Genomic DNA, 24,079 nt, shown 5'->3' on the forward strand with positions numbered 1-24,079 from the left:
AAAGGAAGAATGAGAGGGAGAAGCAGACACTCCGCTGAGCAGAGAGCTGGATGCAGAGCTCCATCCCAGGCCTCTGAGATCATGACCCAAGCCAAAGACAGACATCCAACTGACTGAGCCACTCAGGCACCCTGATGAGATTTTTCAAAAGAGTGGGCCATACTAGAGCTTCTCAAATGTTAATATGCATGTAAATCACCTGGAAGGTCTTATTAAAATGTAGACTCTGATTAAATGAGTCTGAAGTGAGGATGCCTGTGTGGCTTAGTTGGTTAAGCATCTACTTCAGCTCAGGTCATGATCCTGGAGTCCCAGGATTGAGTCCCATGTTGGGTTCCCTTCTCAGTGAGAAGAAGTCTGCTACTCCCTCTGTCCCTCATCCTGCTCTCATGCTGAAATAAATAAATAAAATCTTAAAAAAATAAAATAAAATAAACGAGTCTGAAGTGGAAGACAAAATTTTGTTTTTTTTTTAATTTATTTTTTATTTTTTTATTTTTTATAAACATATATTTTTATCCCCAGGGGTACAGGTCTGTGAATCACCAGGCTTACACACTTCACAGCACTCACCAAAGCGCATACCCTCCCCAATGTCCATAATCCCACCCCCTTCTCCCAAACCCCCTCCCCCCAGCAACCCTCAGTTTGTTTTGTGAGATTAAGAGTCACTTATGGTTTGTCTCCCTATTTTTAACAAGCTCCCAGGTAATTGTACTACTGGACTAAGGATCATACTTTGAGTAGCAAGAGTTTAATAGACCATGATAATTTCTTATAGTATAAAGACTCTTCTACTGGGAAATTTAAAAATTCCTTATTAAACAACTCTGGGTGGAAAGGAAGAACTAAACAAATGTAGAATTTCAAAAAAAAATGGTATATACTGAAGATACTTCACATTAGAATATATGTGATAAAATAAAAGCAGAAGTCAAAGAAAAAACTTCACTTTTTAAAAAAATTTTATTTTCTTTAGACACAGAGAGTGAGACAAAGGGAAAGAGATAGGGGCAGAGGGAGAGTGAGAGAATCTTAAGCAGGCTCCACACCCAGTGCAGAGCCTGACAAAGGGCTCAATTTACCACCCTGAGATCATGACCTGAGCTGAAATCAAGAGTCAGACACTTTATCAACTAGGGTGTCCAGATGCCCCAAATACCCATTTTAATAAAATAAGAAAATGAAATTTATAAGGTTAGAACAAATTAAGCTAAAATAAACCAAAAAGAATAAAGATTAGTGAATAAGTAAATACATATAGTTTAAAAACAATAATAAATAGAATACATAAAAATCCTAGTTATGTAATACAGTGAACACAGCAGAATAAACTAGCTGAAATAGGGACACTGAAGGACTCCATTAAAAAGTCTGCGTTTTTCTTCTTTTCCTGCTTCTGTTCTTGCTAGGACCTGCACCCCTACTTTACACATACAAGCAATGTATATCCTCCTTGTAAGAGACAAAGAGTTAATGATTTCTTTGGAATCTTCCAGCAAAATAGATAACATCCAAAGATGACCATCATATGCATATTCCAGACCACTGGCACTAGACATCTTGATGTTCAGACCCCCTGGTTCCAAGGAAATAAATGACTTACAAAAGACACCTGGACCATTGTCCTTGCTGTAACTGGTTTCTGGAAGCCTGAGAGGACACACACAGCAGACCACCATCCTCAAAACAAACAAACAAACAAACAAAAAAAAAACCCAGACCCCAAGCAAAGATGAGACTTTTTCCTTTCTGAGTCTCTTAGGTGCTCTGTCTGGGTCTACACTCTCTCTATATCTTCAGTAAACTCTGCTCTCACTCCGTCTGGGCTCATGTTTGATTTCTACCCTGTTATGTAGCCCAAGGATTCTCCTAGCGGGTTCTGTGGGACTCCCTCTGGGTCCTTGGACTCAGCCTGCCCACATCATAGCTAATCAAATCAAGGATAAAAGGGATAGCCCAAAATATAAAATAAAAAAAAAGGACAAGAGGAAATAACAACTTAAGCTGATTAAAGAAAATAAAAATGACTAGAGAACATTTTGCACAATTCTATGCACATAAATTAGAAAACCTAAATGAAAATGATATAGTATAATGCAGTACATTCTATCAAAATTGATCTCAGTATGGGTGCCTGGGTGGCTCAATGGGTTAAGCCTCTGCCTTCGGCTCAGGTCATGATCCCAGGGTCCTGGGATTGAGCCCCCCATTGGGCTCTCTGCTCAGCAGGGAGCCTGCTTCCTCCTCTCTCTCTCTCTGCCTGCCTCTCTGCCTATTTCTGATCTCTCTCTGTCAAATAAATAAATAAAATCTTTTAAAAAAATGATCTCAGTTGAAAGCACAAATCTGCACTTAAAAAAAAAAAAAAAAGTTAAGAATTACTCCTGATACCGAACTGGGCCCTTGTGCCCTCTAAACAATGGAAATTGGCAAGAGACCAATTGGGAGTTTCAGGCAAGGCTTTTTTGGGTTTATGCTAGCACACAAGGGAGGCAGCACAAAGGAAAGGATCCTCAGACTGACTGCCCAAGGAGAGGTAAGGGAGAGTTTTTTCAAGAAACACGGGTGGTAAAAGGATGATGTTAAGTCTGGAGAGGTGGGTATTTCTTAGCACCTATGCACTTAAATGTCATGCTTCCTCATGTGCTGCATGTCTAATTAATATGTTAAATCTCCACGCCTGGGCATGATGTTTAGTGTTAAAATGATGGGAAAGCGTTGGTGATAGTTCAGCAGTGGGGTCCATCTTGGGAGAGATTCATTTGGTCAGGTCTTCACCAGTCTTTGTAGTCTAGTCTCTCCTTTCTATAAGCCTGCTCCTTTTAGTAAGCATGGTGCCCCCACATTCCTGAAACATATGCTATGTAAGAGCATGGAGTTTTAGCTATCCTGGAAGATCTATTACTCGGGACATACAGCTTCAGCTACCAAGGATTGCTGGACTTGGTGGTTAGGGTTGAGAGGACCAGAGTCCAGTCCCTGCTCTCATTTCCACAAACCAAAAACAAAACACAAAACCCCACTAGATTCAGACAGTTTTATAGGAGACTAGCAGAAAAAGAGAGAGAGAGAAATTGTAGAGAAAGAAAAACAGTCATATTTTTCCTTACAAAGTATTACACTGATGGCTGTACCTGATAAAAGCTGCACAAAAAAAGGGAAACTAAAGACTAACTTCCTTGCAAGTACTGACATAAAATTCTATTATCAGCAATGCAGAATTCTTGTACCACACCTTTATTCCTTTTCAGGATATGTGTGATAGCTTTGTCCAATAATTAGTGGTATAAAAAGCTGGGTATCCTTCCATATTATGCAGGCTATGACATTCTGAAAGGAAGAAGAAAAAAAAGATGCTGAAAAGTCTTGCTTCTACATAGAATACCTTTCCTTTATCATTATTCCCTTGGGTCTTTGCCCTTTTGGGAGTGCCTTTTCTTCCTCTTGGAACTCTTCTGCGTGGGTCTGGGTGTGGTGACCTAAAAGCCACCCCTTGTTTGTGAGAATCCACCACTGCCACTTATGCCTCTGCAGTGGCCAGGGTGAACCCCAGGGGAAAGCAGTCCATCTGTCCCAATTGGCACTGTTGCAGCTTAGCTGCCTCATCTCACATTGGGGCTACTTGGGTTAGCAGTCCTTTTGTCTCCTGCATTTCACTGCCTGCCTGCTTTTCCTACCTGTATTCCACATTGTTGTTTAGGTTTACATTCTGGCCTGTTCTCTGAATTATCCTGTAGACAATAGGGACCCACAAGTTTTAAACTTTTTAGCACAGCAGTTTTGGGGATTAATTCTCTTGCAGGTGTGAAGACTGGACCTTCTAATAGATGCTAAACCTAGTAAATTGAACTTAAACCACCCTGTGTCATCATTAGGAATATGCTGTCAGGCTGAGAAAGACATGAAGCACCCTTCCTCCTGTCAAAGGCAACAGAATGCCTTCACCATTCACATCACTGAGAACTCTGTCTCTGATGAGGAATTAGGGAGCTGGGAGCATGCAGCATTGTCTCTTGATTTTTTTTGGATTTCCAATATCTCTATATCCTTTCCCACTAAAAAAAGAGAGAGAAATTTTAACTGTGCTGGTTGGGCTTCTCTTTTTGTCTTCTTTCTTCTCCTTCCTGCCCCATCATGATGCCCAGGCAGAAGTCACAGCCTTTAAAATGTGGTCTATTCAACCCTCTAGCCTCATCTACTGTCATTCTCTTTTAAGTACCCTGCATTCTATCTTCTCTGGTTTATTCTCTGCTTGGAGAATATTTTGTCTTTTTGTGCTGAGGTCCATGCCCTTCCCCCAGTTTGAAAAGCTTATCTTCCTTGGTCTACCTTATACTCTTTCCCTTCTCTGTCAAATAAGATTTTATAACACAATGAGGTGAGATATATTTAGCCCAACCTAAAGGCCCAGGAAGAACTGAGGAACAGTGAAACGAACTTTGAGAGATTAAGTATACTATCAGCATGAAGAATTCTACAACAAAGTAAAATGAATTATGACTACTAGAATTTGAATCCTGATTCTCTGACTTAGAAGCTTCATGACCTTCTATGCACTTCAGTGTCATCTATAAAATGTTGATGTGATGATCATTTAGAGGGTTGTGAAAATGCAACAAGAGATCACCGTTGTAAGTCGTTAGCAGGGCACTTGGCACAAAGCAGGCTTTAATAAATCTAACTCATTGTGGGCCTTTTGTTTTCTTTTCAGGATTCACTCTATATTCTCTTAGGTATCTTCTGAGCACTTGAAAAAAAAAAAAAAAGACTCTTCATCCACTAATCATCTGCTTCCTTCTGTAATCTGGAAAGCCCCAGAGGCCAGAACACAGAGGGAAATAACAAAAAACAAAAAACCAGTCTCTGGAGGAGTTGCAGTATTTGGCTGTTGGCAGAGGCCAAGAGAAGCGGGGGTGTCCAAGTGGAAAGCAGGATGATAGAGATTCTAAAGGGGAAAAGAGGACTCCAGTGGGAGATCTTTGAAAGTGATAACACTCCTCATTGTGACTCTGTTGTTCATCTTTGATTTTATGTGGCTCTTCCTGCTCCTCCTGAAGGGTACTGAATAAATCCCTCTTCTTTTGAGTGAAAAGAAATGTGGACACATCAGAGGAAGCTGAATAGAGAATACAACAGCAATGTGGGTAACTGACCTGGGGACTTGGTGTGGGGCTGATTTGGAGTTTAAAGGCCAGGATCAACCTAGAAAGGAAGATATAAGTCCTCCATCACACTGTAAAGGGCTGGCCAGGTCTGGTGGGTGGTGCTGATATGAAGATCATCACTTGGAAATGGTGAGAGGGGGGGAAGGAGAAAGAAGGAATGGGGAACACTTTACTTTGCTTCAAAGCTGAGAAAGGAAGGAGTAAATCCAAACTTTCGATAAGGGAGAGCCGGTTTTCAGAGTCCAAGGGGGAGTTTTGAGAAAAGAAACTGAGCAGTAGGATTGATTGGGAGCACATTGATTTGGTTGTAGAGGGGAGGCACAGGGTTATTATAAACACAAAGGCTCCATTCAAGTAAGTTACGCATTATTGCCTTTTTCTTTAAGACAATTTAGATTTGAACTGTGTATTTCTGACACTTAAATAGGAATGAAAAATCCCATGTATTTGTGATTTAGTTACTGAAGTTGACTTGTGTAAACTTTTCTTTAGTGATTGGCCCTCCAGGTTTTCACGTAAATGTCTACAGGATTGAAGGAAGAGGCAGATTCTGAGTTAGAAAAGTCTTAGAAGAGCTTGACCAAAGCTATCTTAATAGTACACCTCAACGATCAGGAAGCAATTTTATCTGCATGTTGCTCTAGGTAGTAGCTATGTGGGTGTGTTCATGTGCTAACTTTATAAAAATCTATCAAACTGTACACCTGAATCTGTACACTTTACAGTATGTTGTTACACTTCAAATAAAAATTTAACAAACTTGGGAACAAACAGTAATGTTAAATGTTTTGGGTAGGGCAAGTAAAATAAATAATGAAAGAAACTACTAGATCGGCCACACATCATTGATGGGGACCACCACTGATCTTAGCAAGAAAATTTTCAGTAGCAATAAAAAATGAAATAGAAATGAAAAGACAACTAACCTGTCCTGTCATTTGAAAAGATTAATAAATTATACATAAACCTCCAGCTGTACTAATTAAGATGTAAAACATATGAGGACAAAAACCCTCAAGGGAAGGAAAGGTATGCCCAGCGAGAAGTTGCCAGGGCTGGATAAAGGAGGGATGAGCAAGGAAAGCTGGGACAGCCCTCAGAAGAAAGGTGCATATAGGGCAGGGCCAGAGGAGGAAAATCCTGGATCCGAGGTGAGTGGGATGGTGGGGGAGGCATTCTCATCTCTCAGGTTCCTCTTCAGCTCTTTAAGCAATGATGGGTCAACTCTGAGTTTGTGGCATCCAGAAAACACATGACAGTCTTAAGGATATGATGAATTATTTTTTCCCCCATTCTTTACTATCATCCAACTTCAAAAAGCTTTCCACTGTCTTCTCATTGTCTATCACTGACAATGTCTCACCCAGTGGCTATACACAGCAAAGTTCTTTTAATATGACCATGAAGCAGAGCTCAGTACTTTATCCAACCTGTTCCATTATAAGGCATTTCTATGTTAGGGATTTTTGTTGTTGGTGGTGGTGGTGGTGCTGGTTTGTCGGTTTCAATAAAGACCAGTTTGTAATCATCGTAGAAATTTGGAATTTTAGAAAACTTCTGAGGACTCCCATCAAGCCTGTGTGTGAAGTCAATTAGTGCTAGCGGCTAAATAGAAGGAGCAAATATATGTTCTATGTTAGGATTGGGAAACAGGAAGAGTGTCTAGTTGGTTAACAGAGAAAATGTCTATTGTAGTCTGGGATCCTGGGGCAGTCCTTTCCACCAATCTGACATAACCAATTATTTAGGGATATACTCATGACAAAAAATTAAAAGGGAAAGTGGGGATCATAAATATTTCTGGACAGTTTATTACCTCCCACAGAAAGCACTAATATTGTTCTCTTCCTGAATCCATCAATTTATTTCTTCAAGGATGCTTTATTCATCTATTGTCAAGGCACTGTACTGAAGACACAAATGTGATGTGTTCAATCTTAAGAAGTTCATTGTTTCATTCAATAATTAAGGATCAGAAACTTAACATAAAAAGTTCGAAGACAAATTCCTCTGTTTTCTTATTCATTTTATGGAAACTGTTTGCTATGATCTTTTTTTTTTTTTTTTTTTTTTTTTAAATAGACTTGTGTATCACAGCTTTGGGTCACACACTTGGTATAAGGCCATGAGTAAGACACACGTAGTTAACTGAATACAATAAAGTCATAGGTAGAGTATTAGGATTTTCAGTTTACGTCCTTCAGAGGTCAACATGGGAGATTCCATGAAAGCTCAGAAAAAGATACCTAATTTAGCCTCAGCATGGGATGGGGAATGAAGTAGAGAAGACTCCTCAAAGAGATAAGCCATGAGCTAATACTTGAATAATAAACAGAAATTAGGAAGGTGAAGAATACTAAGATGGAAGGAGGAACAGGATAAATTGTCAGATTTCAGTTTTCTGATCTTGTCCACTGAGTTGAAAATGCCACCAGGTGGTGGCGCCTGGGTGGCTCAGTCGGTTAAAGCCCCTGCCCTTGGCTCAGGTCATGATCTCAGGGTCCTGCAATCGAGCCCCACATCGGGCTCTCTGCTCAGCAGGGAGCCTGCTTCCTCCTCTCTCTCTCTGCATGTCTCTCTGCCTATTTGTGATCTCTGTCAAATAAATAAATAAAATCTTAAAAAAAAAAAAAAAGAAAAGAAAAGAAAATGCCACCAGGTGTCCCTAGCACTATACAGTGGGGAATAAGTCTTACAGGACTACATCCATTTCTTACATTGTTTTATGTGTTAACAGGAAAGCAGTTTCATCTGTGATGCTGGGGATACCAAATAACCACACAATGGAAAACCCTGACACCTTCTTCCTTGTGGGCATCCCAGGTTTGCAGTCTTCACATCTTTGGCTGGCTATTTCACTGAGTGCCATGTATGTCATCTCTCTGTTAGGAAACATACTCATAATGACTGTAATCTGGATGGATTTCACTTTACAAGAGCCCATGTATTGCTTTCTGTATATTCTGGCTGCTGTGGACATTGTTATGGCCTCCTCTGTGGTACCCAAGATGGTGAGCATCTTCTTCTCAGGAGACGGTTCCATTAGCTTTAGTGCTTGTTTCACTCAGATGTATATTGTCCATGCAGCCACATCTGTGGAGACAGGGCTATTGCTGGCCATGGCTTTTGACCGCTATATAGCCATCTGTAAGCCCCTACACTACAAGAGAATTCTCACACCTCAATTGATGCTAGTAATGAGTGTGGCCATCACTGTCAGAGCTGTCATATTTATGACTCCACTGAGTTGGATGTTAAGTCATCTGCCTTTCTGTGGCTCCAATGTGGTTCTCCATTCCTACTGTGAGCACATAGCTGTAGCCAAGTTGTCATGTGCTGACCCTATGCCCAGTAGTCTCTACAGTGTGATTGGTTCATCCATTATTGTAGGTTCTGATGTGGCCTTCATTGCTGCCTCCTATCACCTGATTCTCCAGGCAGTATGTGGTCTCGCCTCAAAGAATGCTCAGCTGAAAGCATTAAGCACATGTGGCTCTCATGTGGGGGTTATGGCTCTGTACTACCTACCTGGGATGGCATCCATCTACGTGGCCTGGCTAGGGAAGGATACAGTGCCCCTCCACACTCAAGTGCTGTTAGCTGATTTGTACCTGGTCATCCCACCCACCTTAAACCCCATCATTTATGGCCTGAGGACCAAACAAATACGGAAGCGAACATGGAGTTTGCTAATGTACTGCCTCTTAGACCACTCCAAACTGGGTTCATAAACACACATTCTGTTCAGATCTTGAGCAATCAAGATGACTCAAGATTAAGCATTCAAAGGCATCTCAGAAATCTGTAGAGCTGGTTTGGTGTGCCTAGCACCATAAAGAGTTCTAAGATGAAGCTATAGAGTGTATTCTTCTCCAATTTTCCGACTTCTAGCAAGAATGCGTATGAAATGATTAATTTTCTGACATTTTTAATGATTTCAATCAACTAGTATCTGTGTTTAAGTCTGGGCAGAGAATATAGATTTGGGGTTTTTCTTTCCTTAGCTTCTGACTCTTATTTTCAAATGAGTATCAGTTGAACCAACTCTTTGGCCCCTCACACCTGACTGATTTTTATCAGGATTATTAATTTACTCATGTGATTATTATGGAAGCAACTATTAATATGTAACCCTGCCTTCTGGCCCAGTGATGAATCCACTCAATCTGGGTCTACTTGGGTCATGTGCTTATACATGGACCAGAGTCCTCTAGTCAAACTGAGTCCCAGTTTATCTGAGGAGATATAAACTTGGGATCACTGACTATGGTCATTTTCTAACCTGTGAACTTGGGAAGAGAAATATGTTCCACAGCAAGATAAACAGATTAGCAAGATGAGATGAAGAAATGGGAGTCTCTGGTTCTCTGATTCCAATTCATTTTGGGCACCTAGGTGCATCCCTGCTATTAAATTCTGTAAGATACTTCTATATTCTTTCAATTGATCCCTATTGTTAATCTAATTGGAGTCAGGATATTAATCACCAGCTTTTTGCTTTGAAGTAACAGAAGCTAAGGCAATGTGAGTTTGATTGTGGACATCTTTCTCTTTGCTTCCCAGTCTGGTTCTGTATAACTTAACTGCAAGGCATAAAAGAAAGGGATCAGATATAATATACGTCTTTTTTCAACTGGACACCACTATGGAAGTATGCTCTGGGATGAGATGGTTAATAGAATATAGGTCATGTCATGATCTTCCCTTTCAGAAAGTCTTAAAGTGAATAACCAGTATATATTGAAAGAAAAAGATTTCAAATGTAAAAGATACATATATTTGACTCTGGTACATTTGAAAATCTTAATAAAACATAATTTCCTAGTACTGTTGATAACAAGTTGTTATATCTGAGTCTTACTATTTCCTTGCTATTGATGGAGGATACAATGTTAACTCAAAGATAGTAAAGATTAAAGAAATGATTGATAGAAACCACATACACAACATCTGACATATTGTCTGTACTTAAAAATACACCAAATAAATTTCTAATTCCATACTTTTAAGGAGTAGTTCAAGGCACTATTGAAAGTGTATTCCTTTGTAGGTTAACATTCATGTGATAGCTGTTCCAAACAATCTGCTTAACAACTTGGCATCCATACCTTTTGCCAGTACTAAACTTATTTGCCTACCTAGAATGTATTCTATTTCTGAATACCAGTGAAGTAGGAATCAGCTTCTAAAAACCTGGTAGTGATGCACTGAATTCCCAAAGAGTATGAAAATGAAACTCCTCCTCAACGTAAAAACAAATCAATATCATGAGGTGGTTAAATGCATTTGATAAGATTTCTATTTTGAAAAGTCACACTTTTGTTTCCCTATAAGCAACCTAAAGAACTGTTGTTTTCCTATAAGCAACCCAAACAACTATGTTCATCAAATACAGGAATATTAGAATGTGATGTAGAGCAACAAAGGCATAGTTCAACCTGCACTCAAAACAGTAATTTCTCCCCAGCATTTCCCTCAGAAGTCTGCCCTGCTTTGTGTTTCATTCACACTGGTATTCCCTGAAACTAACTGGGACCCACTGTTGGTACTCAGATATTGAATTACATACTTCCAAAGTGGACTAGTTTCCTGCCATGGCTACCCCCAAACAGGAAATCCCGTGCTTCTCCTAATAGATCAGCTATGACCCATGTCCTCTCACACTAATCAATATATGCCATTTAACTAGTGCCTAGGACCCACAAAGAGTCTCAGTGTTTAGATCTTGAGAGATTAAAATACATCCTGCTTGAAAAATGGGAGACTGGACTTCCTGTAGGGAGTCCAAGAATTCTCCCTGTCTCTCTGCAGGACTATTTCCCCCTTTCAGTCTTTTGCCTCAAGGCTCATTGCACCCCTTGTTTCTCCTAGTAGAATAAGGATGGGCAAAGCTTATACCTGCCTTGCAGTAAATGATCTTACCTAGATGGAGGAGATATCCTAGACATTCAAGGGAGTGGCACAGACACTCTTCTCTGCATGACCCCCTGCTTCCTCCTTTTCTGGGCCACTTTTGTGATTATCTATTGAATCATGTTTTTTTTTTCAACAGAATTATAATTAAATACCATATAGTTGTTCACACCCCTAGGACACAAAAGCTTACTTTTGTTTTGATTCTAGGCATATGAATTAAAGTTCCCTCATTTAAATATTTACACACACACACACACACACACAGTGCTAGGCTGGGCTAAAATTGTGAACCAGACAAATAAGGTTCTTGTCTTCATGGCGTTCTTAGAAAGGAAGTATAAGCAGTTATCCTAGAGAAAAGGGTTTTCATATACTTAGGAGTCAAGATTCTTGCCTGGTCTTAAAAATCAGACAATATGAAATAAACAATGTGTACTTCTCACAGGTAATCATAGCCCCCAAATCAGCTTATAAAAGTAAAAACAACAACAACAACAAAAAAACCCTTCCCAAAACAGCATGTTAACAATGAAGTCATTCCACTACTCAATTCACTCTACCTTTAAATGATTTTATCAGCTAAAAATTCTTTTTCTAAGAGACTTTCAGGATTAGTCCTAATAAAACCATTGTAAAAGAACAACACTGGTTTGTTTCCTAGCTTCTTCTGCTAAGGATCAATGGACATAACTGGAAGAACTTCCTAAAAATGGATTTCTCAAGTTTATAAACAATTCCCCAGGGAGTCTCCCTATACAAAGACATATGGTCCCTTTAATGTAGGTCAGCTCAATCCTTTGCCAAGACCAGGTCTGTAACTTACCAGATCATTCCTCTCCAAGCAGGGAGCCAAGAAGGGAATGGAAACTTCTCCCCTTCTGCTAATGCTTGAGGAGTGACTTAGAAGCATGGTGGGCAGAATGAGTTTATTTCTCCATTTTAGCCTGTTTTACCTCTTCCATATGTGAACAACCAACACAATTAAAGTAGAAAGACAATATTTACTCTTCTTTATTACAGGAATTACTTTGCTTCTGCCTATACCTGACCTGGTAATTATTTTGCTGCCCAATCCTGATTCAACAGTCACTACTTTCAAGCTTCCACTACCTCAGAAGTTGTGTTCCACAGCACCATGGAGACAGTGTTGATGTACACATCAGAGCCCCTTGCAACAGGCAAGGCCAATGGTTTCCACATGCTTGCCTTGCAATTTATCTCCAGGCACAAGCATTCCCACATCATACTCTTAATCCCTGTAATGTATTATTTTTGGCACATATAACCATCACTCTAAGGTCAACAGCCCAGATACATAGTTTTACTTCCCTTTCATTATAACGTATGGCTCCTAAGTTGGCTTTTCATGCCCTTTCCTTCTTCTGTCATAGATTTAAAGAAGAGAAAGGCAGACTATTATGTAGTTACCAGATCCATGAAGAGTCCCTTGGTGACAAAAAGATCCAAACTTTAGCCCAACTAGCTTGTGGGTGAGCCTTCTTTCCAGTGCATCTGTTTTAAATTTTTCTTATTATTTCCATTCTCTACCCTGATGTCACAGTCCCCATTCTAATCCAAACAATAACACATACAATAGATGCACAACATATCACGGTGACCCAGAATCTGCCATTGGCAAGAGACCTTTCTGTCTAACTGGCTGAGATTATCAGGAGAGGCTCTATGAAACAAAGGCACTGCTGTACGGATGCTGGCTCTAAGCAGGCAAGGCAGGAAGGTTACTGCAGGCAAAATCCATGGCCTGCTTTTCTCCATGCCTGAGAAAGGAAAAATACAGGATGGATCTGAGATCTTCAAAACAACCCTGTGAGGTAGGAGAGTCTGCAATTTCTATACCCACTTTTCCATTGAGGACGCCTAAAACCCTTCCTACACTGGGATGTTTCAGACCCAACTGTAATGAATGATATGCAGACAGGTGACCTGAGAAGCAAGTCTGTCCATCTTGTTTCATTTGAATGTGGGAAATACTTTATAAGCTTTACAATCTTTTTTCAACCGTTTCATGAGAAGTAATTTACTGCATTTAAGGCCACTTCAGTTTTTTCATCCTTAAAATGAACACAAGAACAAAGCTCACAGGTTTTCTGATCCTGACGCTTGGAGAAAAGGCAGGACCAGGACACAGATCTCCTTAGGTCTGAGACAGAGTGACTTTCCCGGCTTATGCTCAGAGAGGGGTTATGCATATCGGGGTGGCCTGTGCAATGCTGCTAGGCACTTCTCTAGTTAGGGGGTCAGAGAGTTGGGGTCAAATATGGGTTACTCAGTAGCAGGAAACCTCAGGCAAAGCATCCTCTACTAGTATCAGCACAGCAACCAGCTCTGGACATGAACAAGTATCTTTTGGCTTTTTGGCAAACCCTATGCAAAGGGTTTCCTGTAGGTTGGATCAACTTCATCATCCTTGCTGACTTAATTATGGCACCTACAGGGACTGGGGAAGAGGAACACAAGCTACAGAAAGAACAGAGTCCTGACTCTCACAGCAACACGTTAGCTTACAACTGCTCAGATCCTTGCTCTTAGCCCTGTCATGCTTCCCTCACTGGGGTGCCATGCTCATTTGACTGAACCTCAGCTTTTTTATATGAGTAGGTTAGTGAGAGACCTTGGCCCAGTAGCAACAGACTACTGGGTCAGGCGGAGGGCTCCCTGGATCTTAGACTCAGCATAGTTCAAGGGGATCCTTGGTGGTGGTGGACCCTCCAAAAGCAGGTGACACTCCATGGCCTCTGGCTAAGATGGTGGCCCTCTTAGTCCTCCCCGTCTAGGGAGCAGATGGCCAGAGGAGCCGTGTTGTTCGCTCCAATGCTGTAGCAAGGACTAAAGTAGGGCAGGAGGCGCCCGGGGAAGGGATAGTGGGGGAAAGTGAAAATATGGGAGCCATTGTCAGTCACATTGTAGAAAGAGATATCATGGGCCTCATAATCCAGGAAGACCCCCACCCGGCGGGGAGGGACAGGCAAGGACAGGAGTGGGTATTCATCGGTGCCTGCTCTGTACTCATTTCCCTTCCGCAGCCTGATCACCCAGAATCCATAGTGGGGGGATAAATAGACCACCTCCTTCCGGTCTACATTTTCCTTACACACTCCCAAGCCCCATTCCGACCTGTCTCCCACTTCCACCTCCCAGTAGTGCCGGCCTGAGGAGATGCACTGGCTTCCCAGGACGATATTGTAGCGGTAAAATCTCTCAGGATTGTCAGGCAGTTTCTGCTTCGTGTCTCCATAGCGCACGCATTTTCTGTCCTCAGACACAATGAGACGAGAATAGGCGGTGTCTGGATCCAGGCGCACGTCAGCTGGGAATAAAGATCCTGGTTGGAGACACTGACATGCAGCAGAGGGTGTGGGCATGGTCTGATAAACACAGCCACAGGTTTCTCAGAGACGAGCAAGACGGGGGAGAGTGGGGGCATCCAGAAGGCACTCAACCATTTTCATTCTCTAGGAGGGGTCCCTCCCACTGCCCACCATAACCTCTCCTAGCATTCGTTACCTGCATAGGTCTTCAAAATCTCTCTTAGCCCCAGCACACAACAGTCTGTCTTTAGCTCCAGGGAGACTGGTTCTGGCCTCCGCAGACTCCAAGACTTGCTCCTGGCAGAGAAAAGGTAAACTTTGGGGCCAGAAGTCCTGCTTTGCTATATGGGCATTCCTTACTATAGGAAAGACAGGCTTGGCCAGAGATAGTCAGTGGGGTGCTCCTCCCCAGCAACACCAGGCAAAGCAGAGATGTGATTATTTGACTGAGCCTGAACGGTTTGTGGCACAGAGAGAACCCTGGCATCCCCGTGCTGGGGGGAGAGGCAGATGTGCTTTTGGCACTGGGAGAGGAAGCAGTGTGCCACAAAGGAGGAAGGCGGATACTCAGGCTGGAGCACAACTGGAGACATCTGTGGTCTTAGTTCCTTTTTTGGGCAATTCACCTGAGACTGCGTAATTTATAACTTTGTCTGAAATTCTTAACACTTGAAATGAACTTGACTGAGTACAAAGGAAAAAGAATGAGGAACAAAGCTTCTTTAGCAAATATAATGAAAGATGATGCTTATGAACCACTTTTCTGTGGGTACTGGGTCTATGTTCCTTTCCCACTTCTGCCTCTGGCCCGGGCCCATTATCCCCTTATAGGGCTGCTTAGGGGCTCCAAGGATGGAACATACCTGTTTAAGACTTCCTGAATACCCTAGAAGGAAGGACAAAAAAAGCAGCATATGAGTATGTGTTATTCCTCAGATGGACCAGACAGCAATGAGCTCTGGGAGGGGGTTTCTCTGAGGGAAAGGGAGGTAGAGAGCAAGGCTGGACTTCTTAACTTCAGGCTCCACCTTGGTTCCCAGGCCAGAGGGTAGGGGTGGGTATTATGCCAGAGCTGCCCAAGTGCTGTCCCACCTACCAGGTGACAAGAGGCCATGCCAGGGGTAGAGCAGCAGCATAGTGGAGGGGGCAGTATATGGGATCCACGTCTGCTGGGCACAGTGCTGACAGGTCCCACTGAAGACTAGCTAATCCTCTCCTAGAGCCCCACACCATCTTCAGTTCTCTTTTAGAGTGCCCAGAAAAATCCGCCACTCACCTGCAGCATCCAGCGGACAGGCCTCTGAGACCTCTCTTCCAGTTCTGCAATCATCCTCCACAGCACCTGGCTCTGCTGGACGAGCTCATTATGATTCTGCTCCAGTTTTTGCACAGTCTCTGCCTCTTCCTGCTCTAGGCTGGCCAGAGCTGCGGCTGCTTCCACCTCCAGCCGCCGACCTGGAGGCTGTGTTTTTTTTAGTAATCGCCGGTATTTCTCAAACTCCCACATGATACTCTGCTTTCGGGTTTCCACCTGTATCTGGAGGGCCAGGCAGGACCAGAAATCAGCACTGATTCTGGTAGGACCCCCCAGGACTGAGGGTACTGGCACATGCATATACACACTCTGGAATGTGTGGGTGCCATGTATCAGGCACTGCAGAAGCCACAAGAAAGGAGACTGTTTTACCTACCTCTCTGTTCCCAGAGCTCCAGCACATGCTTCTGGGTCCCTATCACTACTCTTACTGGGCCTAGTTGGGCCTAGAATATTATTTTGGTACTATATGCTCTAGACTATTTTCTAGTCTCAAAATAATATATTCCATTTTCAGAATAATGACCAGAGGGATTGCACTTAAGCCTCTAAGACAGTGTAACTTAACTACAATGTGAGTTTCACTCCTTACTGATACCCTATCAGTTCACTATGCTTTCTTAGGCAGGCAGAGTGTTACCCTCTGTGGATCAAACATTCTTGTCCTCATATTTATTACAGGGATGATTTTCTAATATTTTAATAACTTTTAGTAAAAATGCTCTACCTGGGGAAAGTGAAACAGAAACCAGGCTTTACTAAGCATTATATAATTCTTACCACTGTGAACTAACAACACATACCTGAGTCACATGGTTTTCCTTTCTCACATACGCAGACATAAACCCAGAGATTATCCCTTTATCACTCCCAAGAAACTGGAATTGGGAGGGTACATAGCCTGCCTACGGTAGAGCATGCTGGTTGGAGACCCCCAGGCTCTCTGACTTCAACGCCACATTCTGCCTCACAGAGACAAGGAAGAAGCGACCACAGGCCAGCTCCCGGACAACACAGTGACCATCCAGCCTTCCTTCCCCAGGTGGCAACCTGCCTTCCAGGTGGCAGTTCGTTTCCTCTCACCAACTTCCAGCTTCCAGGCCTCATCTTGCTCTTTCCTCAGATGCTCCAGAGCCTCGTGGAGTTTCCACTGAAAGAAGTAAAAACCTTGTGAGGACACATCAGGCAGCCCAGGTTGATGATGAGGCTTCCTAGTGTTGGCAGGTGATCGGAAAATAAGCATCCTTTGGGCAATGGGCCAGAATGAATGTTACAGGGGGAGTGATTCCTGCCCAGCTGACGTCCAGGGCAGTTTTCCAACCCACAATCCTGTCAACTCCTACAGTTTCTAAGTTTCTGTGAAGTATAAGAAAAGGTCCATCTCCAACCTTAGACATTCCTATCCATGCTTATTTTTATCCGTATCTGCCTTGTTATCTCAAAGCATCTTAAAACCTTATTATTCAAAGTGTGGTCCAAGAGGGTTAGCAGTAACCACATTACCACAGAGCTTGCCAGAAATGCAGAACCCCAGCCTCACCCCAGGACTACTGAATTAGAACCTGAATTCTAGCAATATTTTCAGGTGGATTGCATGCAAATTATAGGAAAGAAGCACTATCCTAAAATACTGCAACAGTAGTATATTGTTGGAAACCATAAAGTGTTCTGATAAAAATATTAACCATTTTATTAAAGATTTACCAGGTGCCATATGTGGCTTCAGCACTAAACTTACATTTAGTACTTATGACCCTTTAAGTATTATCCCTATTTTATAGATAAGAAAACTGAGGCTTAGTGAGTGAACTACCCAGTCATTCAGCTAATAAATGGTCGGGCTGGGATTTAACCTAGTTCTCTAACTGCTACGCCTATATTTCATTGCCTCCCTGTTTTAAAACTCAAAGTAAAATGAGTGAGTAAATACTTGTAATTTTTTAGAAATTATTCATGCATAGAAAAACACCTGATTCAGGGGATTTGTCATGCACTCTTAGTTTCTAACCTTAACTTCAGGAAAGAGAATTAAGACCAGTACTAGATCAATAGATCACAGTCACTGGAATAATGAATCTGATAAAGACATGTCAGCGTGGACATCTGGAAGCGGATGAAGGTAACAACAGAAACGGAGTAGCAGGTGTGACAGAAATGACCCCTGCCCCCCAAAAAAGAAAAGGTAGGGAGAGGAGAAAGAACACTGGCTGAAGAGAAAGACCTGAGTCCTGGCCCTTGATCTTCCTTTACTTAATTTAACTTAAAGTCAGAGGCATCTTATGAAGTTAGATTATTCCCATTTAATCCTAAATAATTCAGCCACAGTCCCTTCCAGCTCTAAAATCAATTATCATGCCCTCAAATTTCTAAGCTTCAGTTTTGTTGATAAAAGAGGGAATTGAAGTGACTGCCAAATGACTATTGGTGGTAGAGTGAGGAGTCTGTGGGTTCTGCAGGTTGCAGCCTTGACTATCTCATGCCCAAACTCCTCCAAGGCATTTGGGGGAGCTAACTCAAATTGGCCTCCTTCAAATTCTTGGCATTGAAAGCATGCTTGAATTAGGCATTAGCCATGCTGGGATCAGGGAAGGGGTGTGGACATGGGAGATTCCCATGCAAGGAGAGGTGTGGCTAAATTGCATCAGGGCCCCAGGATCTGCTGGTGGGAGGAGCCAAAGGAATCAGCTTTCATTTAGTCTCTGGGGTCAAGTTCTAGATCTGGAGATAGCCAAGAATGGAGAAGGGAGAGACTGGGATGCCTGGCCTCCCATCTCCCACCTTATATTCCCAGGTGACATCCTCCATGGGTACGACACTGTGGGCCTCATGCTCAGGAGACTGGCTGCAGGCCTCACAAACGATCAGTCCATCCTCTTTGCAGAACATCTTTAGCTGTTCCTTATGGAGCTCACACACATCACCCTTCAGTCCCATTCCTGGATGCAGCCCCAGCAGACGAACTTTTTCTACAACATTGGCCAGCTGCCAATTGGGTCGCAGGTTCCTTGGCTGGACCGGAGCCCGGCAGAGGGGACAGGTGTAACCCCAGTTCTGGGATTCTCCTGGGACCTCCCACAGTCCAGAGAGACAGCCATGGCAGAAGCTGTGGCCACAGTCGATGCTCACAGGCTCCCTCAGGAAGGTCATGCAGATAGGACAGGCCACTTCTTCCACCATGGCTTCCACCAATGCTGCAGGATCCATGGCTCCTTCTCACTCTGTCCTCAGACAGCCAGGTAGAAGTAGTCAAGGCTGAGAAGAAGAAAAAGAAGAAAGAAAGAAGATAAAAATGTTCTTATGTTAAAGAGCACAGAGATCAGCAAAAGGGAGAATTAGTGACTGAGGAAAAAAAACAAAACCCAACAACCCAACAACTTCCTCCTTTGGGTCCTTTATTGACCTTGGTTAACATAAGTGGTGGCCTTCCCAACTGAAGTTCCGACTGGGTCACATTACCCATACCACTGTAGAGACATCTGGGGATGCCTAAGTGAGTGGATATTGGGAGTTTTCCGTTTTCATTCATTTGGACATCTCTGAATCTCCTCTGAGTTTACTCACCAGACCATTTCCACCCTACTTCAATCACACTCTCCAAATCAGTATTGTTTCTCTTGAGCTTGGGAAAGGTCCCACAAAATGTGGTGTTTTAGTATTCAAAATAAGGCCAGAAATACCCCTAGCCTTATTCTCTAGTATGTTTATATGTATATATATTTCAAGGTGCATAAGAGGTAATACGCTGGAAGACCATTGCCTATATGCTGTTTGTTCTCCTGTGTTGCACACTTGAGTATAAATATAAAATATATGTAAATTTCTCCACAGCCTCTAAACCCCTGCCCATTTCTCTAGCACTAGCATTCACTAAGTTGCCAAGACACTCTCCTTCACCTTCAGTGATATGTTTAGAAGCAGAGATGAAACAACACCCAATGGAAGATAAAAACACAGCTCATTTGATGATAGTCAAACCCATATTGATGGAAGTCACTACCTCAGCAAGAAACCTGAGATTTCTGTCTGGACCAGATATGAGATATGGAACTTGAATGATCAATGGCAGGCTCTTGGCTCAGTAGACAGTATTTCTTTGTTTACTATCCAAGTTTGTGCTACTGGCTAGAATCTATAAAGGGAAGAACCCTGTAGCTTAGTCATGGCTGTATCCTCCACACTTAAACGGTACCTGCCATGCTGCTGCTGTTGAATAAACAAACTAGCCAGACAGGAAATAGCTCCTAGACCTAAAATCTTTTTATAATTTGTTAGGTAACTGAGAGCATATTATACAGTAAAAATAATAGCAAACACTCCTCAAGCACTTACACTGTGTGCCAGGCAATATTCTGAGCCCTTTACACAGATTAACTCAGTTTATTTCACAACTCTAAATCAAAACCATTATTCTATTATTTTCATTTTACAGATGCTTGGTCCTGGGGCCCACCATTCTATCTTGGGCAAATTACTTAACCTCTCTACCTTTGAGGTAGAATAAAAATTCAAGAGAGAGAAACTGGGTGCCTGGGTGGCTTAACTGGTTAAGCCTTTGGCTCATGTCACCTCAGGGTCCTCAGGGATCAAGTCCTGCATCAGGCACCCTGTTTAGTAGGAAGTCTGCTTCTTCTTCTCCCCCTCCCCCCTGCTTGTGTGCACTCTCTCTCTCCTAATAAGATCTTTTTTAAAAAAGAGAGAGAGTGAAATCACTGTGATTTAGGGTAGTCCAGTAGGCTTCCTGAAGAACCTGGAGTAGTATGCAGATTTTGCAGGACTCTCTGTAACAGGCTAGCAGCAGGCCACACCTTCTCATTGGACTCCGTGCCTCCTGACTGTCCACCTCCCACTATCACTGCCAAAATGCAGGACCCAGTATCCTCAAACCTAGTTTTGTGAAATCCCTAACCTATGGAGGTCCTCTCCTGGTTCCCCACCATCAGTCCAATAGGGAAGCTCTCTCTTTAACCCTGAAACAGCAATTGTGCCCAGTTAAGCAAAGAGAGAAACTTTCACTTTCTTACAGACCCCCATGTCCATTTATTCTACCTCACTTGGTTCCCTGCTGTTTTCACAGCTTGGAATGACTTCTCCATGATCCTACTCTTAACATCATCTGATACGCCCACGTTTATCATCTTACTTTCCACTCCGGAAGCTTGACAAGGATAGGGATATTCTCTTACTTTGTTCCCCACTATATCCCCAACATAAAGGAGAGTGCTTCAAATACAAACATTTTTTGAATATGAAAGAATTAAGTGTAAACGCTGAGGTCTGATAGTAGGTTGGGAGTGGAAGTATCACCATCCAGTGGGGGCACTAAGAGCTGCCACCTAAGGGTGACACAAGAAATTGAGATCTATGATTTAAAGCCACAAAGATCAACAGGAGAACACCAACAGAAATTGAAAATTGAGATGGTGGCAGTAGGAAGGTGAGGTAAAGAAATATCAAAACGATACATCAAGAAATGAGGCAAAAGCATATTTTAGATTTCTGAGTCATAAAGATTTAAACGTGAAAAAGTTCAAAGTGGTGGCCTCCGCAAGAAGGACTTAGGGTCACGTAGCTACTTTTGCTCTTCCATATAACACCGGCTTTATTGATTTAGTTTTTATTACACATGAATTGCTTTGACAAAATTTTAATTATTAAACGTTTGATTGCTTCGACCTTGCCTTTACCAGGGTGGGGAGCCAGTGTGAGAAACACATTTCAGGGCGTGGAACCAGAGCGTGGAAAAGCCTGGGGAGGAGAGGCCAGAGTGAAGCGAGGGGCGAGGGCGGCCGTGACCCGCGGGGAGTTCTGGAGCGGAGGGGGATGGTGACCTCCCGGCCACCAGAAGGCGGAGCAGGGCCCGCGGACCGCCGGACAGCCGACGGGTGCGGACGGAAGAAAGTGAGCCTGCAGGACTTCCGACTTTAGAACAGGCACAGCTGTCCACCCACCTCCCTCCTCAGCCGGGTCTAGCGCCCCGTGGCGGAAAGCGAACGTGGAGACTCCCGGTTGCCACCGCCGAGCGCTCCCGGCGGCACAAGCGCCCGGTCAAGCCACCGCAGCACTTACCGCCCGTGGAAGATGAAGGCCCCAAAACGCCCGGTTCCTCTGCTCCCGCAGGGCTCCCAGGCCCCGCCCACAGGTCCGGAGCCAATGAGCGGCGGGCAGGGCCCGTTCGCCGGAGCGCACGCCGCCGGCGTCTTTGTGGGAACAGCCAATCACAGATAGGGATCCAGACAACTCTGGCCAATCGGAGATAGGGTCTCGGCGTGCCGGTGTTTTTTCTCTGCTACGTCGTTTTTTCTGGCTCCTTCCACTCGGAGTCATTTAAACTGTGAAGGGGTCAGGAGTCATTCCCACGTTAGTGGGAGGAGTGTCGGCTCCCGAACGAGACCGCTGGAGCCCAGCCTTAGCAGAGGCCCCGCTGACTCTCGACCCACGGGACACACTCAGTCTCACGCTTCTGCTCTGACGACAGAGCGAGCCTTGTTCCTTCCAGGTAATAGCACCGGAGACCTAACGCTACTCCGTTCCCAGTTTTCTGTGTTAAACTCAGCCTATGAGCTCAGTCGCGTCTGGTTCTGTGACCCCAATTTAGCGCGGGGCTGAGCGCTCAAGTGCAGTTTCTTGTAAGATGAGCGACCTCTCCTGGCTCCAGCTGCAGATACTGGGTTCTTAGTGAAAAACAAAACAAAAAAACACGCCCCCCCCCCCCCCCAAAGCCCTCCTACGTTTTCCTGGCAAACTCTTGTCCTTTGATATTTAAGCAGGCAGCTTCTTATTATTGCCACAATCCACTTTAAAGTTAGAAACAGAAATGGGAGTTAAGGAGTGCACTTTTCTTTTCTTTCTTTCTTTTTTCTTTTTTTTAAAGATTTATTTATTTGACAGAGAGAAATCACAAGTAGACAGAGAGGCAGCCAGAGAGAGAGAGAGAGAGGGAAGCAGGCTCCCTGCTGAGCAGAGAGCCCGATGCGGGACTCGATCCCAAGACCCTGAGATCATGACCTGAGCCAAAGGCAGCGGCTTAATACACTGAGCCACCCAGGCGCCCCAGGAGTGCACTTTTCTGATGAGCATCCCGTGCTGTATGGAACGGTTGAATCACTGTCCGATACCTGAAGCGATAACATTGTATGCTAACTAACTGGAAGTGAAATAAAAACTTAAAAAAAAATAATAAAAAAAAAGAAACATTCTGGGATCTGGTAGAGTCGAAGTGGAATCCCTGGTTATAAATTGTCATTATTATTACTATTTTGTAAATTTTAAATGACTGCCGCCCCCCCCACCCCGCACCCAGAGACATAGAGTTGGTCACGTGCACACACAAACTGCTACTTAAGGCAGTGATTTGGGTTTTTCTTGGCACTTACAGCACCTGTCCTCCTCCTGATATTTAGGTGTTTATGGAATAAGCAAATAAGGGCATATGTAGTGTGGACATGGAATAGAACCAGGAAATGCTGCAACTGAAGCCCAGCTCCAGATGATTTCATTGTTGGGACTCCTTGGATCCTCATGCCAATGTCCGGACTCAGACCATAGTTAAAATTCTGAAGAGTGAGGACCAGAAAATTCCTGAAACAAATGGGGCCATGAGCAAAAAAACAAAAAAGAAGAGGTAACTGATGTCTCAGTTGGATCATCTTATTCACCAGGATGTGGACAAATTGCTGCCATAACAGAAGAGTCAGTGGGTTGAGTTAACCAAGCCACTTTAAACATTTATTGAGCACCAGCTTTTTGTAGCATTTTGTACTGGGTGCTGGTATAATATGAGCCACATAGTCTCTGTTCTTCAGGAGCTAAGAATCAAGTTGGTTGTATTTTGAACATTCTGTGAAGTTAAAATAGTTAATGGGGAGATCATTTTCATTTGTAACTTGCAATTGTCCATGACCATGACTGACTCTCAAGGGCCCAGGCAAAGCGGCACCTTAGGGTTGCTGGGGGAGAGGGCTTGTGTTCACCAAGGGAAGGCTGGACAGAGAGCTTTTGAAGGCCTATCAGCCCATCACCCCTCCAGAGAAGCTGTCCTTCCCAACCTCACTCAGGGTGCCTTGTTTGCTGTGAAAGGCAGACATGTGTTTGCAGGCGAGGTTCTGTTTCAGAGATATTCCATGGCTGTAAGTGCAGACCACAACCCTCTGCCTGAATCCAGCACAGACCAGTACAACAAGGTGAGTGGCTACCTGTGAGATGTTGTCTGTGCTGTGGGTGAGGAATGTTACCATAAAAGAAGTAAAGACTGAGAACTGACTGGGGGGCAAGGAGGAAGGTGAGGGCATTGAGGAAGTGGGGCTAAGGAAGGGGTAGGAAGGGGTAGGAAGCCAGTGCAATAAGCTCAATAA

General features: G+C 43.4%; 2 protein-coding genes across 3 annotated transcripts in view; one reads left to right on the plus strand and one right to left on the minus strand.

The window, feature by feature from the left end:
* Positions 1 to 21,950, minus strand: part of TRIM68 (tripartite motif containing 68) — a 30,059-nt gene extending 8,109 nt beyond the window's left edge. The window contains exons 1-7 of one of the 2 annotated variants that reach the window (XM_059134254.1): positions 21,795 to 21,950; positions 18,507 to 18,980; positions 16,783 to 16,878; positions 15,690 to 15,950; positions 15,277 to 15,299; positions 14,610 to 14,710; positions 14,220 to 14,412 (exon numbers count right to left, since the gene is read on the minus strand). In XM_059134254.1, the coding sequence (XP_058990237.1) occupies positions 14,220 to 14,412; positions 14,610 to 14,710; positions 15,277 to 15,299; positions 15,690 to 15,950; positions 16,783 to 16,878; positions 18,507 to 18,932 (1,100 nt within the window). In that variant the 5' untranslated portion in view covers positions 18,933 to 18,980; positions 21,795 to 21,950. Of the gene's footprint in view, positions 1 to 9,922; positions 14,413 to 14,609; positions 14,711 to 15,276; positions 15,300 to 15,689; positions 15,951 to 16,782; positions 16,879 to 18,506; positions 18,981 to 21,794 lie in introns of those variants that run through there. The other variant, XM_059134245.1, reaches the window with a different exon arrangement.
* On the plus strand, positions 7,820 to 8,899 carry LOC131808295 (olfactory receptor 52I2-like). The gene has a single exon (XM_059134268.1). The coding sequence runs from the start codon at positions 7,925 to 7,927 to the stop codon at positions 8,897 to 8,899; it is 975 nt and encodes a 324-aa protein (XP_058990251.1). The 5' UTR covers positions 7,820 to 7,924.
* Positions 21,951 to 24,079: the final 2,129 nt, after the last annotated feature.

This window comes from Mustela lutreola, chromosome 1 (assembly GCF_030435805.1).
Source record: "Mustela lutreola isolate mMusLut2 chromosome 1, mMusLut2.pri, whole genome shotgun sequence".
Taxonomy (NCBI): Eukaryota; Metazoa; Chordata; class Mammalia; order Carnivora; family Mustelidae; genus Mustela; species Mustela lutreola.

What these genes read in the sequence shown, in the direction of transcription:
- LOC131808295 (XM_059134268.1), top strand. Translation starts at nt 7,925, where the DNA reads ATGCTGGGGATACCAAATAACCACACAATGGAAAACCCTGACACCTTC.